The sequence below is a fragment of the Diceros bicornis genome, chromosome 4, assembly GCF_020826845.1.
Source record: "Diceros bicornis minor isolate mBicDic1 chromosome 4, mDicBic1.mat.cur, whole genome shotgun sequence".
Lineage (NCBI taxonomy): Eukaryota > Metazoa > Chordata > Mammalia > Perissodactyla > Rhinocerotidae > Diceros > Diceros bicornis.
In genome coordinates, this window is record NC_080743.1 from 23,056,781 (window position 1) to 23,075,573 (window position 18,793).

The 18,793-nt window shown below is 38.1% G+C and overlaps 1 protein-coding gene across 1 annotated transcript in view; it reads right to left on the minus strand.

The window, feature by feature from the left end:
- SELENOF (selenoprotein F) overlaps positions 1-18,421 on the minus strand; it is a 41,520-nt gene extending 23,099 nt beyond the window's left edge. Inside the window, exons 1-2 of the mRNA XM_058538441.1 lie at positions 18,114-18,421; positions 9,484-9,651 (exon numbers count right to left, since the gene is read on the minus strand). Coding sequence (XP_058394424.1) covers positions 9,484-9,651; positions 18,114-18,332 — 387 coding nt within the window. The 5' untranslated portion in view covers positions 18,333-18,421. The remainder of the gene's footprint in view (positions 1-9,483; positions 9,652-18,113) is intronic.
- Between the last annotated feature and the right edge of the window lie 372 nt (positions 18,422-18,793).

Genomic DNA, 18,793 nt, shown 5'->3' on the forward strand with positions numbered 1-18,793 from the left:
CAGTTGTCTGTTTGCAGAGAGTAGTTAGATAATGCATTACTAAAGCCCTGCTATAGATAACATCTCTGATGCTTGGGTCACCATGGTAACAGGTGCTTAAGTTTTTCAGGAACTGAGAGTGGACTCCTTGTCCAGTTCAGGCTGGATAAGACCACCGACTCATCAAGTAGGCCTACTCGGATGCCTGATTGGTGACCCTTTGACATCAGGGGGCCTAAAACTCCACCCTCAGATCATACATCACCATTTTGTGAACATGCATCTTATGAAGAGCCATGAAGCTTGACTATGCTCGTGCAGATCATCAATTACCTCACTTCTCTTCACCTCCAATCATCTATTCCACACTTCAGACCACCCTGCCCCTCTATCTCATAAATCTCATTTTCGGGGAGGTAGATTTGAGACTTGTTCTTCCGTCTCCTTTCTTGGCTGCTCTGTCAATAAACTCTTTCTCTACTACAAACTCATCTCGGTGATTGGCATATCATGAGGTGGGAAAACGAGCCTGGTTTGGTAACAATTATCTCTCATCATAACCAAGCTATCTGATTTATTTTAGATGGCCATCTCTCTCATGACTCTGTCTTTTCATGAACTTACCCCTCTGCCAGAGATGACCTTCTCCTAATTATTTTCCAATTTATCATATGCATCAACTTCTATATAAGCAAGTGGTGATATTTACCTGACCTGTCAAATATTTATGCCCTTCCTTCTGTGTGCTCTCATAGCACATAAGTACATTTTGTTTACAGTAAACATCTCACTGAATTCTGCACAGAAATCAATGCACCTGGAAATAATAATAATAATAATAAAAAAATAGTACCAAAGGGTATAAAATAAGAAGTAAAAATTTTCCTCTGCCTCCCACTGCCAGTCAACAGCTTTCAAACTGTTTTTAGTTTTCTGTTGGTCACTTTCATAATGATTAATATGGTTATACCTATAGTTCTCAATATATCAACTTTAAGAGATTTATCGATTCCCTCCTCCTTCCAATTTTTATTTATTTTACTTCTAATTCTTTTAGTGGTTACCTTCATAACATTGGACATTATGTTTTAGCACAACAGCATATCCTGCCAACTGCATTCTAGCAGTCCAATTTCCATGTCTACTTCTTTCACTCCTCAAGAACAGTGACTATTATCTTATTCTGGCATTCTCAGAGCCTCCCATACCAAGAAGAAATTTTTAGTGTATAGACAGAAAGTTTATTTTGACTCTGAGGTAGGTATGTCCAGGAAAGGTAGTTGTCAGGCAGCCCAGAGATAGACCATGAATTACCTTAAGAGTTTATTTACTTTTCAAATATTACAATCTGCAAATGTGACAGACTGTTTTAATTATGTTTAGATAGAAGCTGATCCTAATCTGCAAATACCTAAAAAAGTTGACGAGGTCTATTTTTCATATTAAAGGCAGATAAAATGCCACCTTTAGAAAATATAAAAAATTTAAATGGTATTTTCAGTTCAATTAAATAACTACACAAAAGAGACTTTAAAACTTGTGTTACACAAATATATGATACATACATTGATAGCCACTTATGAGCTGTATGACTTTAGGCAAGATCTCTAGGCCTCAGACTCAACTATGAAATGGAGATAATAGTGGTACTTACCTCACAGAGTTATTGCGAAGATTATATAAATTAATTCACACAAAGTGCTTGGAACAGCGCCTTCATATAATGAGAACTTAATGAATGTTAGTGGCTATTATTATTAAACAAATATTTGAGTCATTATTTAGTATTGTTGCTACTCAGGAGTCTTAGTGATTCTTACACTGAATTTGAACTGTTGTCAAATATTTAGATCTTTAAAAAAAGCTTTTTTGTGAATAATGTTTTTATATTATAATTAGAATAATCTGTTGAAGACACATATTTTTGTTTCCTTTGAAGAAACCAGTTCATGTACCGATGCTACGACACGCTACAAAAGTGAAGTCATTTTAAGCAACTGTGAAATTTCTTTAGCGACTACAATTTCACGCACAGTTAGCTTAACCTCCGTTTCATCCTATGTTTTATACATCACTAGCATTCTGTTTCTGATAGGCGAAAGCTTAAAATTTGCCACTGTCTTGAACAATGCTGTTTAAGCTGACTTCTAAATTACTCTGAAATTGGCTACCGAATTTCCATGTAAATTGAAAGTAACAATGTTTTGCCGCTCTTTTCCCAGAATTAAGAAAAATTATGTGACTTATTTAAAATACTTGTTTGGTTGGGCTTTAAATAAAGCCAAATTTGTTAATATATTCTTGAAAAACACCAAGTAATCGGAGCCATTAAAGTCTGTGGTAAACTGAGGAATGAAGATTTGATATTTTAAATAAAAACTAATGATGGAACTGTGTTATTAAAATTGTTAACTATAGGGCTGGCCCGGTGGGTGTAGTGGTTAAGTTCACATGCTCCACTTTGGTGGCCCAGGGTTTGCTGGTTTGGATCCTGGGCATGGACCTGCGCACTGTTCGTCAAGCCATGCTGCGGTGGCATCCCATATAAAAAAAAAAATAAAGGAAGATGAGCACGGATGTTGGCTCAGGGATAATCTTCCTCAGCAGGAAGAGGAAGATTGGCAACGGATATTAGCTCTGGGTCAATCTTCCTCACCAAAAATAAATAAATAAATAAAATTGTTAACTATAAATGCAAGAAGGACCTTCAGAAAGCCAGTCTGGTGTTTTATTATATTTAACTAATTCATTTTCTTACAGTATCTCTGTGAAGTAGGTATTACTATTAACATTTTCAAGATGAAAGGCAAAATAGCGTAGAGGTTTAAAAACCTGGGGCTCTGGAGTCAAACAGACCTAAGATGAAGCCAGGATGTGGCACTGAATTGCTGGGTAACTTTGGGCAGATGACACTCCATTTTCCTCTTCCGTTAAACAGGAATAATAGTATTTACATTATAGAGTTGTACTGAGGATTAAATAGATAATGTAGGTCAAACATTTAGCACATAGCCAAAGTAAAATAAATACTCAAAGGTGAGCCAATGTAATTACTACAACACAACTGAAGATCCTGGAGTAATTCAACTCTTTCAAAAACTCTTATAAAAAGAGAGAAGGGGATAAACTTATAATAAACTATACATACATTAATTTTACCTGTGTATTGTCTCTGGATTGCTTAGAGTGCATGTAAATGTGAAGGCAGAGTATTATACACATAGAAAATGGGAATGTTAGTACATAGAGCTGGTCACTGAACATTAGTCTAACTCTAACTAGGTAATGTAGTGGGAAGTGGAGGAGATCTAACTATATTCTTATAATTATTTTATGTACTACTTAGGTCCATTTATTCAAATCTAGTGTAATACAATCATTATGGAAGATAAATTCTTTTACATTATCTGAAAAGTAGATTTTTAAGCGAAAATAAAAGCCCTTTATCAAATACCTGAACTGTTGAGCTATTTTCCAGAACTAGTAATGGTGTAATTTGGTGATCTGCCACCTAGCCTTCTACTGGTATTATGTGAACGAGATCAAGGTGTTCCAAAATTCAAATAAAAGAAATCACTTCTAAGCTTTTCTCTTCCAAAATCTTCTTAAACCTTTGAATTATGTTATCAAGTATTAGATCAAAAATATAAATAAGTAGCAGAGGAATGTTGGTAGGACAATTAGAAATAATTGTGTTTAGTTTGAGAGCTTGCTTTTTTTCACAAAGTGATTATTTTTACACTGAAAACACAGTTTAATTTATTTTCTATGTTATTTCTGGTTTCAGAGAATATCATGGCTTCCATCTGATCTGCAGTCTGAAAACTAATAATATATTTTATCCTAAATTGACTTTAAAATATGAGTTTCATTCAATTTTTGGAATAGGTTTGTTAAAATCGAGCTCCACTTTATCAATGGTTTCGAAAATTTCTTTTAGTAGGAAAATGTTTTCTTTCCATGTGCAGTCTTTTGTATGGCATCTTAAAATGATCAAAATGGTACACATTTTAAAAGTTCAAATTTGTAGTATTTTGCTCATTAAAATGTGTCAATCAGCAGGACTCAAAAATATGAAATCTAGGTTACGTTTGACATAATTTATTTCCGTATTTTGTTCCACATAAGTAGTTGCAAATGGTAAAAGTTTTCATACTACTAATTGTTATATTTCTTCTTGACTCAACTGATCCAAGAACTTGAAAGCGGCAAAAGTGGTTGTTGTTAGTGTCGTCATCGAGTCAATTCTGACTCCTAGTGACCCTGTGTACAGCAGAGCAGAACTCTATGTGGTCTTTTTGCACCATCCTCTCATCTTCTGGCGCTGTATGAGATAATGCTCTGCTGCTATTCATAGGGTTTTCATGGCAAATTTTTTCGAAAGAAGCCAGGTCCTTCTTCCTAGTCTGCCTAGTCTGGAAGCTCCACTGAAACTCATCCACCATGAGTGACCCTGTTGGTATCTGAAATACCGGTGGCATAGCTTTCAGCATCACAGCAACACGTAGCGGCCACAGTATGACAATTGCAGATGACAGACAAGCGGTGTGGTTCGCTGACCGGGAAATGAACCCGGGCCCTGAATTTGAAGACTACCAGGGCTGCCTGAAAGTACAGTAACAGAAAATTTGGTTCCAAACTTTTATCACTGGCAAATCTAATAGTTCATGTTATATCTCTTATCTATTTTTTTTACTCTACTTTGCCAACAGCAATCATTATTATGCTATTTTCTGAGTTCTCCAAATTTTCTGTTTTTCTTGTTTTTTTTTCATCAGCAAATCAGATACTACTACTACTGCTGTCATCACCACCTGCCCCAAGTATTTACCCGGTACTTATAATACGCCAGGCACTATTCTAATAGTGTACATATATTAACCATTTAATCTTCATAACGACCCTATAAGATAGAAACTATTATTATCATCCCCTATTTATTTATTTATTTATTTATTTATTTATTTGGTGAGGAAGATTAGCCCTGGGCTAACATCTGTTGCCAATCCTCCTCTTTTTGCTGATGAAGATTGGGATTGAGCTAATATCTGTACCCATCTTCCTCCATTTTATGTGGGATGCCTGCCACAGCATGGCTTGATAAGCAGTGCATGGGTCTGTGCCCCGGGTTCCGAACCTGTGAACCCCCGGCCGCCAAAAGAGAATGTGCGAACTTAACCACTACGCCACTGGGCTGGCCCCCGATCATCCCCAATTTATAAATGAGGAAACAGGCATAGAGTGATCAAGTAATTAGTCTAAGATTGCCGGCCAAGTAGCAGAGGATCTGAACCTAGGTAGTTTGGTTCCAGAACCTGTGCTCTTGACCCCTGCTCTAAACTCTCTCCTGACACAATCAAGACTGAATGAACAGCAAATTAAGTGGAAGTACTTTGCTTATTGGTTCATATACATGAGTAATTCAGCCAAGGGGATTCTTTTCTCCCAGAAGGTACTCTGGTTTGGTAACTAGCCAAACCTTGAGAAAAGCAGTTCAGAGATAAGGTAGGTGTGAACACAAAAGAATATGAAGTACTAAAAACCAATTAAGTAAAAATATTTCAAAGGAAGAAGAAAAAAAAAGCAGTGGGACTACAACAATCTTGGTGAACCAAGATCTTAAAAAGAACAGGTACTAGCTAAGGAAATAGGGGCATGTAATTAAGGAGAAATAAACAAAAGTTCTACAATAACAATGTCTGGAAGAAGCTGAAATCATTGTTAGCAAGATATGAAAAACTTGAATGAGAAGACAGGAAAAAAAAAGCACCTACTTGCCATAATCAAGTTCAAATTCACAGAACTGGAAAGATTATAAAAAGATGAGAAAAATAACCCATCTATTGAAACACTACATTTAATTTTATAAATCTTAGAAAATAGAAGTTAAAAAATTGTTCTTCAAATTTGTTCTAGTAAAAACGTTCTAACTTGTTCTTAGCAAAAACAGCCCTATTCAAGGACAAAGACTTATGAAATATTGTATGCTAAAGGCTGGGGATTCAGAAACAAAAAAAAACAGGCCTAGACTTCAAAGAGCATAATTCACTGGGAGAGAAAGCAAAGCAAAACAACAGATACAATATAGTGTAGGTAAATGCAAATCAAAGTATCCTGAGGTGCTCTGGGAATACAGATGTGTAGCTAACCTACCCTGGGAGTGGTAGTGGTGGGGGTGAGGGAGGGGGAAATTAGCAAAGACTTCCCAGAAGAGGGGACACTTGAGCTAAATCTTTAAAAACAGCTCACGTAAAAGTGGTTTACTCTAGTAATTGAGGAAAAAAATAGGACACATATCTATGGGATTGCTTACCTCGTACCTAACCTGCTCTTTACCTAAGAACTGCTTCATCTGTCTGCTTCCCAGAGCAACATTCCACATAGCTATTGTGGCAGCTAATGGTTCTTACATTACTCCATCATCCTAGCTAATAACTGGTTAATGACCCGACTTAAGCTAGTAACAATCCTTGTCTAAAATATTTCAAAAATGTAAATGAAGAAGAATTAGTCCTTTTCTGGTGGGAAAGTTGTGTCATAAGATAGAACACTCAAGAACTGGCAGTTACCATGTTTCCGCACCACAAGGAAAATGCCAATCAGTAGTGGAAAAAAGAACAGTTGCTTCCCTTCCATCTTAAGATTCTATACATAAAGCTGAAGAATCACTTATGCTACTTGGTAAATACTAACCGTATAAAAACAGCAGCAAGATTTAAATATTTTTTCTTTCATTAGTTTTATGTTTTTTCTTCAAGCTACAAATTAGTATGCTCTTCACAATTAAGTCAACATCCTCACTAATGTTTGTAAATGGTATCTAGGTACACAGTTCCAAGCAAAACTAGTTAAAACAGTAGTAAAATAGCTTACCAAAAAATTTCATTCTAGCTAGTATTTGTGATGCTTAGTAGGTCCTTTATGACCAAAATGGGAGGTGGGAGAACAAGACCAAATAAAAAGAATAATGGATTATCTATCTGCAGAATGATAATGGATTTCAAAGGCATTTTCTGTTTTTATTGTGAATAAGTTTTTTTTTAAAGAAAATTTTCTGCTCTGGCTATCAAAGGCTAAATTCAGGCTATTAAATGAATAAGCATTCCTAAAAATGATTAGCCTTCTTCCTGGACAGCCCTATAAAGCATGCAACTAACCAAGAACTAAAGTGAGTATTCTAGTAACATTTCTTTATTATACATAAATTGTTAAAACATTCCTATACATAAACTCCAATTCTTCTCTTCTGAAGAATTTATATTTGCAATAATTTACACACACACGACCATGTTTAAGTATTTTTAATGTTTTTTATGCAAGGCACTAGTTTATATATTGTAGATTTTTACTGTTATTAAACTAGGATTAAATTAAACTATGATTTCAAAACTAAGCCTTAAGCCAGAGTTGAGTGAGAGAGAGAAAAATATTGTATATTTTATTACCTTTGATCATGTACCAATAATCCAGAGAACAGTACTGCACAGATTAAATCAAGTACTACTTCTATATTGGATTGTGGTTTGCATCTAAATGGAAGCGTGTCCAACTTGCCATACCTTTATACCTCCAATAATATTTCTAAGTATTTTTGCTATGCTTTGGTTCCACTAGCCTTCTTAAAGAAAACCATCCATTGATTTTGTGCAACAGGGTGCTAGCAAATGCTTAATGAGAAGTAAGTACATCTTAGAGGTTAGGAGCTAGGAGTTAAAAAAAACCAATGGATACAGCATAAAAGGTGTATTAGGATACAGGCTTGCTTGTACTTAGATACAATAATCATTTCAGCTTGTAATTAGTTAGGCTTATATTAATTGGCAGACTACTTGCCTACAATTATTGCTGAGCTGTAGCTGCTAAAAGGTGTCAAGATAACACACACAGCTCAACTAATATTGAAAACTGAACAGGAATATAATTAATTGGAGAAGTGTGTAATCTAAGTTTGGTTCCACTAAAATTATACCACAAAACTGGCGTATTATGAAGGATTACTGAGAAAGGGCAATAAGTAAAAAGAGTTTTTATGTGCACTTGGTTTGCAGTTTAGGCACATCTGATATCAAAGGGTAGAACCTCTCAATTTACCCTTAATTACAAGAGGGTGCGTGTGTGATAAAGATTGTTTATTATAAAACACCCCTTGTTATTCTATCCTTGTAAGTTTGGTATCTCAGGAAATAATCATTGTTGGCTGAGTTGTAATATGGGCCATAGAATAATAGCTTATATATGAGAGGATGACTCATAGAGATTCCTCCAACAATTTGTGCCATGTGAATATCTCATCAAAAAACAAATAAAACAAAAGAAAAAACAAGGGGGGAAGGTCCTACTAAACTAGTTAAGTCCTATGTCTTAAATCTACTTAAAGTCAAGTTTTCAAAATTTGTTTAGATTTTATTTACATGCAATAAAAACTAACTTATATGGTATAGAAATCTTCTAAACATTAAAATATATTATTGGTATATGTGAACCAAGAAAATGAAAAATCCGGAAGACTTGGAAGCCTTTTGTGGGATATTGTGAATTTCAGATTCACAGCTGAGAAATCAAGTATTAAATTTTGGTTGAACTTTAACATATTTAAAGCTTATGTGCTTCTTTTTCTTCTAGAACTATAAAATTGTACTCAGTGTTAGAAATAAACTTTTACTACCTAATAATGAGAAGACACAATCACTGTTTGAAAGCTTTAAAAACCATAACACCTCAAATAGAATTCAGTATGTACAAGTGAAAGAGAATATTAAAAAGAAACATAACAGACAGATGCTAACATTTTTTCTCACCCCTAAAACAGGGATCTCACTAATTTAGTTTTATTTGGATAATGTAAACGATCTTTTCAGGCTACTTTATAATTTAAAGAAGTTTAAAGTCTTTAATGAAAATTTAAAAATTCACCAAGTTTACTATTAATTCGAACAGTGGGTCAAAAATTGGCAGATTTTACTGGAGAGTTACAACTACCTATCCTTGGCTGTTTTCAGTGTTAAAGATGAGGTTAGGAGTCTGGAAATACTAGTAACAGGTGTGTAAATTAACAGACCATATTTTTTGTTAACCATATTAAAAGTTATCATTTATTGCCTACAATTATGTGCCAGGTAATAGGTGCTTTACTTTCATGTCAGATTTCATTATAAGATGGGGTTCTTATTACAAATGAATAAAAACAACTAATTAATTATTCTTTGGTTTCATGTGGCCAGAAGTTAGGAATACTGGAATGCTTTAGAATCCAAGCAAGCTGTAGTAATTCTGCTCCCCTCTGCCGGACAGCCATGGTAGAATGGGGATCTGGTATGTAACCATACTTTTCCTTCCTATTTGCTTTGACTGATCTAACAGGCCAGGCAAGAAATCAGTGAATTTCTAAAACTACAAAATGTAAAAGCTAGTGATTTCTTTATATTTAAGTTGATTAAGCAATTTAATATTTTACCCTATTTCAATTAAACCATCTAATGGAAGAGAGATACTAGAAAACATTACCTTTTTGGTTTCAAATTGTGCTTCTTCCTGACAGCATCCTCGACAGTCAGGATCCAGCTGAAGCAGGCTGAACTGTCCAAGAAGATCACAGGAGCTGCACAGCAAGTTGCTGGAGAAGCCTAACTCTCTGCAAGCCTCTGAAGAAAACTCTGCCCCGAACGCAGACACCTGAAAATAAGACAGAGAATTAAAACATAAGTGCATATTTATAAAGCTTCCAAAAAAGGAGAAACCAGGGTTGTCAAAATCGAACACACTGGAGATGAGTTACTGAAATGCCTCATTTGGAGACAAATTCTGAATTATTTTGAAACTCTAGAACCTTACATGAGTCTTTGGTTCTTCCCACCTCTCCCACAAGTTTTTTTCTTAAAAATTTGTCACATTTCAGCTCAGTTTAAATATGGATTTACAAAAAAAGATATTATATATTATTTCTTTATGATATGTATATTATAATACCTTTTATTAAACATTCAGTAGTTTTTTAAAAGGAATTTCCTTAGATGAAAAACAAATTCCCATTTCATTTCAAGAACTTAGCACCTGTTCATATGAGCCTATAGAGTAACATTAATTTCTAGATCCCTACCACACCCGGTAGGCTTATCTTCATTCACAACTAGCAGAGGAAGGGTGCGGAAGGGGACAGAGTTGGGGAGAGCAGGAGCACATCAGATACAAAACTTTGGCGTTTAGGCACGAGCTTGACCACTTACAGGATGTGCGACCTTGGGCAAGATAATCTCCCTAAGCCTTAATTTGCTCACTGACACAGCAAGGAGCAATACTTAGTACATAAAAAAGATTGCAAGAAAGATTAAATGAAATGACTTATGTAAAGCAACCAACCAGAAGGACTGGCAAAAGTGGCCTTCCAAAAATATTAGTTCTCTTCCCTCATCCATTTTCCTCTCACATCTCAGTGAATGTGGCATACTTCCCTCCGTCTAAGGTCAAGCCCTCTACCTGTGCTTTGGATTCTATCTTCTGCCATCTCCACAGGAATTTAATTTCATGGATAACTCAATTCTTCAGTGTATTCAAACTCTATGGTTCTAACTGCTTGCCCCACATTCTGTCATTTCTGAATTGTTACTATAGTCTGGTTTCTGATCCTAGCACTCGACTAAATCTGCTAAAAATCACTAAATGCAAAGGTGTTCAAAACTGTTCTGCTCCGGCTGCTCCTTCCATGGGCTTGTCCTCCTCCTCCTTCCTCTTCTATGCATCTCTTAAATGCTGTTGTTTCCCATTTCTATTTTTGGCTCTCTCTCTGCTTTACATACTTTATGTAGATGACTGCATCTTTTCCATGGCTTCAAATGCCCATTTATTGAAAACTCCCAAGTCTTTTTCTTGAAGGTCAAGCTTCCCAAGCCAACGGCCTACCTGACGTCTCATTTAGATGTTGCATTGGCATTGCAAATTCAAAATCTCCAACAGTGAAACTTATCTTTTTTCCTTAGATCTATTCCTCCCCCAATGTATTCAGTATCTTAGTAAAATGGGACCATTTTTCCTGATCACCTAGTTGCCCAGGTCAGTCATCCTAGACTGCAGACTCTTCACCATTCTTACAATCAATTAACTAATAAGTTTTGACAATTCTGTCTCTTAAAGAACTCTTAAATCTTTTCCTGCCTCCGGCTTAAATGGTCACTGCCAGGCCTACCTCCCATTAATTCTCCAATTCCATTCTACTTTTTAGCTATAATGAATTCCTCTAGTACCTGGAAGTATAAAACTCCTACTCAAACTTTTGCTCATACTTTTCCTTTGTCTAAGCCTCTTTTTTCACCTTGTTAATTCCTACTTATTTCCAGGAATCTGATCAATATCAGTCTTCTAGGAAGCCTTCTCTGAAAAAGATCAGATGCCAATCTTTAGCCATAGTACTTTTCTGAGAAAGAAATTGGTACATAGCTATAAAACAGCACCACTCATGACACTGTACTACGTAAATCTAGGATTGTCTGATTCCTCAACACTACCGTGAACTTTTTTGAGGGCAAGCAGTAAGTTCTTTCTCTGTATTTCCAGCAGTTGCACTGGTTCCCATGTGTGTTGAACAAATGAATTTGTCAAAACCACAGCCTCAAGTAGGGGGAATTTCAGACTGTTGGACTGCAACTGGTTGATCTTCCAGACCAAGGGCCTGCAAATGTTACGTAAAGAATCAGACAGTAATTAGGTTAGGCTTTGGGAGCTATATGGTTTCTGTTGCAACTACTTACCTCAGCTATTGCAGCACAAAAGCACTCACAGACTATAATTAATGAATGGGTGTCTGTGTTCCAATAAACCTTTATTTACAAAAACAGGACCGGCTGGATTTGGCCCAAGAGTTGTAGTTTGTCAACCTTCTTCTAGACTAACCAGGCAGATTAAAACCCAACAGCATTTCCCAAGGTAAAAAACTTTAAGCACTGCCAGCATACTCCTCCAAAATGCTGATCATCCCATTGGTCTGAAGTTAGTCAACACCCTAATTTGATACCTTATACATCTTTTACCTCATCTCCGTAATAATGTGGAATGTATGTAATCTTCAAAATAGATCAACTATCCCAGTCTAGTGGGAGGAACCTAAGACACTTGGTGCTGTACTAGTACTTTGAGTAATTTCTCCATTAGTAAAGTGATCTGCTTGACCTATTTCACAGGTTAATTCTTAATTTCCAAAGATGGCCACACCTATATGTACACATCATCCCACACGTTCTTCTTACAATGTGACTGGCAGTCCTCCACTGAGAAGTGGGGGTCTATGTTCTCTCCCCTTGAATCTGGGCAGGGGCTTGTCACTGTTCTGGCCAACAGAGTGTAAAGGAAGTGATACTACGTGATTTCTGAGGGGAGGTCATAAAAAAGGAAACAGCCTCTGCTTGGCTAGTGCTCACACATGCTCTGTGCCTCTGTCTCTCTCAGAACACTCCTTTGGAACTTAGCTACCATGATGTAAGGCAGCCTAAACTGGGGACAACATGAAGAGGCCCAGGTAGAGAGCAACTGAGGCCCCCAGCTGACCATCAGCATAAACTACTAGATGTGTGAGTAAAGAGCTTTCACATGGGCCCCAGTCTTTCAGCTGAAGTCTGAGAAACCACAGAACACACAAGCCATCCTGCTGTGCCCTGTGTGAATTGCTGACCCACAGAATCTGAAAGCAAAACAAACGAATGTTTTACACCACTAAATTTTAGGGTGATTTGTATTGCAGGTAATAAAAGTGAAATCACACTGAAACTGTGAACTGCTTAACAAATGTAAAAAACTGTTACCAAAGCATGCTTTACAAAACAAGAATCTCAAAAGAATAATCACGTGATCGTACTCGTTGGTTTTATTCTGGCATTTATTGAGCACCTACTGACAGGTGGCGTGAACGTGCAGAATATGTATTTTGGAGTCTGATGACATCTTGATTCAAATGCCAGCACAGAGCAACTTTACTTCTGAATTTCTGAATAGGAATAATTACCACTTATCTTACAGTTTTTAGGATTAAAGGAGAAAAAGCAGAGACAGCATCTAGTATCCTACCTAGTACACGATGGGTACTTAATAAAGGTTAGCGTTTTTCCCACCTTACACTGTGAAAGCACGCTTAACAACTACAGAACACTACTTATATTGTAACCATTAATTAGCCATGGGATAGAGGAGAAGTGTAGGGAGATACAAGGTATCTTGAGTGAACTACTTTTTTCTAGCTCTTCTATCAGTTTTACAGACTCAAGGCTTTGAATCTAAGGATGTTAGAACATATTTTTAAGCACTTTACAGATAAATATCAAATGCTAAATAATATAGGAGTTCAAAATTATAAATTATGCCTGCCCATCTTTTTATCAGCAAAAAGTAACTGAATAGCATTTAAATGTGTACATTAAGGCCAAATATTGAATTTTAAAATAATTAGCCACACGTGTAAGAAAGATAAAGATTGTAAGGACAGGGTGGGATAACCCTGACTGGGATTACAAGTTAACTTTCCCCAATTCGAAGTAGGACTGACAAGCTAAGAGACTCCATTCTTTCTGCCATGCATTATTCATAGATTTAGTTTTTTGCTATTAAGCTCCTTGTAGATGAGGGCTGTCAGCAGGGAAACTGGATTAACTATATCGTAACATTACCTTTTCAGGCAAAAGTCTGGTATAGCCATACATTTTATTATACTTATACATATACATGATTAGTTGTCTCTTAACTAGTCTTTTTTTTCTTTTTTGGTTTCAAGTAGGTAAGTCCACAGGGGCTTTTTTTTTTTTTTTTAAAGGAAGATCAGCCCTGGGCTAACATCCGTTGCCAATCCCCCTCTTTTTGCTGAGGAAGACTGGCCCTGGGCTAACATCCGTGCCCATCTTCCTCTACTTTATATGGGACACGGCCACAGCATGGCTTGATAAGCGGAGCATCTGTCCACGCCCGGGGTCTGAACTGCCAACCCTGGGCTGCGGAAGCGGAGTGTGTGAACTTAACTACTACACCACCGGGCCAGCCCCTCTTAACTAGTCTTTACTCTCAGAAAACTCATAGGTTTCTCATGTAAATTTGAACAGATTCCAAATCTAAGACAAAGCAAATAAATGGGTTTACAGATGAACCCCATGAAAACGAATACGAGAAACACGGCCATTACAGCAACCTCTTAAAAAGCACCAGATACTTTGCTAAGCACTTTACATCATTATTCCATTTAATCTTAACTACCCTATGAAATAGGTATTATTATCTCCATTTTACACAGAAGGAAACAAGAGGCTTAGGATAGTTAAGGTAATTTGTCTAAGACAACACAGCAAACAAGAGGTGGCAGCATCAAGATTCTAATCCTGGCCTGCCCTCAAAACCCTTAACCTCTGTTATTAACTTCCATTTATCACAGAATCCATGATGCACCATTACCGTATGTATCACTAAGAATAACAATAAAAACTCTGACAATTATAATTGTGCCACCCATTGAAATAAGAATGATCCAGATGCTAACCTGCGAAGAAAAGCGAGGTGGGGGGCGGGGTGTTGTGTCTCAGAAGCAACGATATCATTTTATATTGCTTTCAGTACGGTGCCTTTCTGAATGAAGAAATAACACCTATGAGCTGAATAAAGAACTGAATACTACTTAGTTCTGGGGTGCTCTAGAAAATAGCTCCCTTAGGCCTTACTAAAATATTACTTTTCTAATGCTTAAGCATACCCAGAAAGTATTTTCAGATTAAATCACTTTATATCCTCCCAGTTGTCACCTCATTGGAATGCTGATAACTATGCATTGCTATTAATTGTAAATAAGAGCTACTCAGAAGCATAGACAGTGACAAAAACTCAACTTGCCTAGTCTAAGGGCTCAGAGGTGTGAATTAACAAAGTAGGAGCTAAGTCTTCTTATCCACACCAGTAGCTGAATATCAACTACCAGCTGTTCAACCTTAACCTGCCAAGAAATTCTTCCCTCATTCCCTTTTTATTCATCTGCCAGGTTCCAGAGATTTGGCTTATTTTTACTACTGCCAACCACTTATTCCACCTGGCCTTTTTCCTCCTCAAGCTAACTGAAATGCAGTTTTTCTAACTTCACAGTCTTTTTCCAACAATCCTCCACACCTCCCTTTTCATTTTCAAGGCTTTTATTGCCTTCTTTTTTAAAAAACACTAGTCATTACAAAAGAGACAGGAATAAACCTTAGGGAAGTTAAAACAGTTCAACAGGGGTGAACTGCTTAGGACTATTTTCAGAGTCATTTTCTATTTGTGGGAATGGGTCAGGTTCACACCACTCTACGCAAACTACAGATATCCTGATGACTCTGATACCAAAGAATGAACACAAATGAACTAGGGGGCCATTCAGACCTCAGAGGGGTTTAAATGACCAAACACATGTAAGGCACAATAAAAAAATATATAAATGAAAAACAGTCCCTGTATTCCCTTTGTCTACATTCTAATTGGCACGGGAGTAAGGGGAGTAGGGGCATACAAACACACACACAGAGCCGTGGTGCAGTTAAGATCGTGGATCTGTGTAGCATAGTATGATGACAGATTATGCAACAGAGAGAGTATATCTGACTTCGCAAATCTGGAAATGGGATGGAAGTTAAGCCTTGCATTTTATCTAAATACTTTACTTTAGGCCTGGTGAGGGAGAACAGGGTATGTGAGATACACTAAAACAAGTGACCCCAATTCTCTACCTCTACCTTTTTGCTCTCCCAGTAGAGGTAAACGCTGGGAATTATGCCTGGATAGACAGACAATATCAGGTAGAACAGGCCTTGTTAAGGAACTTTTAAGGAGGCCAGACTTCACCTTAAAAGTAACAGGGAGCCACTGAAGAGTTTTAATAATGCCAGATTCAAGTTTTAGAAGGATGCATTGTAGAGACTGGATCAGAAAGGGAAAAAACGAGATGGGAAGACCAGTTAAGGAAGCTGTTGTGGTAATTCCAGGAAAGCAAAGATGGTGGCCTGAATTTAGGTACTACCTGTGGAGACAGAATTAAGTGGACTGGCTTAGAGATTTTTAAGAGTTTAATTACTAATTGGATTCAGAGAGTGAAAGGAAAAAGAATTTAAAATCACTAATTTCTAGCTTGGGCCATTGGGTAGCTGGCAAAGCCAACCATTTAGATTCTGATAATTCAAAACATGAACCAGGAGGCTGTTACTTCTTAGGAGAGAGGTATTGGTGGCCTGAATGAGGGATTAACAATAAGTGGATGGATTTGAGGGATGTTTAGGAAGTAAAATCAACAAGACTTGGTAATTGCCTGGATGTGAGGTATGTAAGGAATGGAAGGAGTCAAAGATGACACTGAAGTTTCTGGCTTGAATTCTGTGGATGGTCACTGGGGTAGATTGTTTAATGGCCATAAGTTCCTCCTATCCTGGCATGTACACTTCTTTGCAATATGACTATGTCACTCCTCGCATGCAGAGATGGAGTCTATTTCCCCACTCCTGAAATCTAGACTGGTCTTGTGATTTGCTTTGACAAATATTGTGAGGTGGAAGTGATATATATGATTTCCAAGGCAAGGCTTTAGGAGGCAACGCAGCTTTGGTCTTTAGGAGTCCTGCTAAGACTACCATGAAAAGAAGTTGGTCTACTGGAGGAGGAGAGCTCACATAGAGGAGAACCAACTTGCCCTAGCTGACAGTCAGCACCAACTAAGAATGAAGCCATTTTGGATCTTTCTGTCCATCTGACCTACCAGCTCAGCACAGCTGCATAAATGATGCCAGAGGAAATCAACAGAGGAACCGCTCAGCAGACCCACAGAATTATGAGAAATCATTGTTATTTTAAGCCACTAAGTTTTGGGGTCGTTACACACCATAAATAATGAAACAAAGAGACGGGGAAACTAGGAGAAAGTAACTTGAAATGTCCTTCGTTTTTCTCTTTGCATGGTGGTGAACTCAAATTACATTAAGATTGGCAAAAAAAATCCTGAGTAGAAAGTTTAGAGAGAGGTTTTCTAGTAATTTCTAAGGCATTAAATACTTGAATAACAGAGTATTTTAATGCTAATTAGAAAAGTAAAGAATCCACCTTTAAGTATGGTTGCGAAAGCAAACGGGCAGGATCTTCAAACTCCTTGATGAAAGCAAAGCAGAGGTGTTTATAGAGGCCTTCGGTATAGGCCCTAAGTCCCCTAAACCTTGAATAAATCAATTAGACCAGGTCTCCTAGGAGAAAACTTTTACAGCAGGCTCAGTAAAGACAATACCTTAAGAATTAAGCTGATAAAAGAAATGTGTAAATGCACAGCGCTCATAAAAATAGTTTTATTTTTCACATAGCAAAACACGGACTGCAAACTTTTTAGGAGGAATTAACCAATATTAAGTTGTTCCTGAGTGAATAGGAAAATAAGTCAAAATTAGCCTTTCCCCATTCAAAGATTAAGAACGCACATGTTCTGTTAACGGGGAAAAAGGAAATAAAAAACTTGGTTAACACTGCTCGATTTTAAACGAGATGAAGGCTATCATTTTAGAAAACCAATTTCAAAAGTAAATTATGCTTCAGTATAGAGTAGCTCCTTTAATTGCAACAATGTTGTTTCAAACCACAAATGGCACGGAAGTGCACCCAGCGGTACGTGAATGCCAGAGAACGGAGATAAAGGCTGTCTAACAGTGAATTAGAGAGACTACTAACAGTTGAGAGAAAGACGTCAACAGACAGCGTACCCTGGACCAAAGACTTGAGGGCTTTCCTCTAAGATTTGGGAGCCTCGTCGTAAGGAACGGTAGTCCCTTGCATTTCTGCCCGTTTAAAAACAACTGTCTTTACTTTCCAGGATTTATTACCATTTTTTTTCACCATGTGATTTACAGACTGTTTTTAGCTGGAGCTCTGCAAGAGAAGATAAGTACTCAAGATAGGCTGAAGTCAGGAGAAAGAACCACTAGAAACCCGAGGCGGGGAAGGATAAGCATCAAACGAGGAATTAAGCCACGTCACTTTCCTAAGGAATGTCGCCCAAGGAAGCCCAGTCCTCCCACCCTTTTCAAGTGTGCCTCCCAAACGGGACCGAATGTTCCGTCTTCCTCGGCGCGATCCCTCCCACTCGCCCTGGGGCTGCTGCGGAGGTGATCTCCACTCACCGCTTGAAGCACAGTCGCCAACAGCAACCGAAGCCCAAACGCCGGCCGAAGCCATCCACCCGGCACAGCGGCCATCGCTACCGTCTTCCGTGGGTCTCTGGCAGCCCCGAGGACCCCTCGGCTGGGGGCGTCCACTCCAGAGCCTGATCCAAAACAGGCCGCTAGGGGCCGTTGCCACCAGTCTCTTATTCTGCAGAGACGAGTATTACCTAAGGGCATATGAAAGCTTAAAGGTGATCAAACATCTTTACATTTGAATTAAATACAACGTCGCTAGGTCCTTTCGATAACCCATATCAGGCAGTTTCCTAAACTTCCCAAATCCGTGCTTCTTCGGGCTCTTTCCTTTCATTCGCGACATTTCCTCAAGCAGCCAAGAAACCCCGCCTTCGTCAGTTTCGACCTGCCTTCTTCGCCAAGTTTACCCAATCGAACGCCGCTTTGGTTGACACCTATGGCGAAGGAAACCAACCGTAACACGAACCCAGAACGGAGCGCCGGGGTTCTCCGGTCCAATGAGCACAACTGAACGGGAGCAGGGGGCGGAGCCTCTGGTTGCCGAGCAGCGTACGTGGATGCGTGCGCGTGGTGGCGGAGGGGGAGGGGTGGGGGCGGGGCCGAGGGCGGCGCAGCCGCAGCCGCAGCGCTGGCGGAGGAGCGCGCGGCCGCGAGCAAAGGAG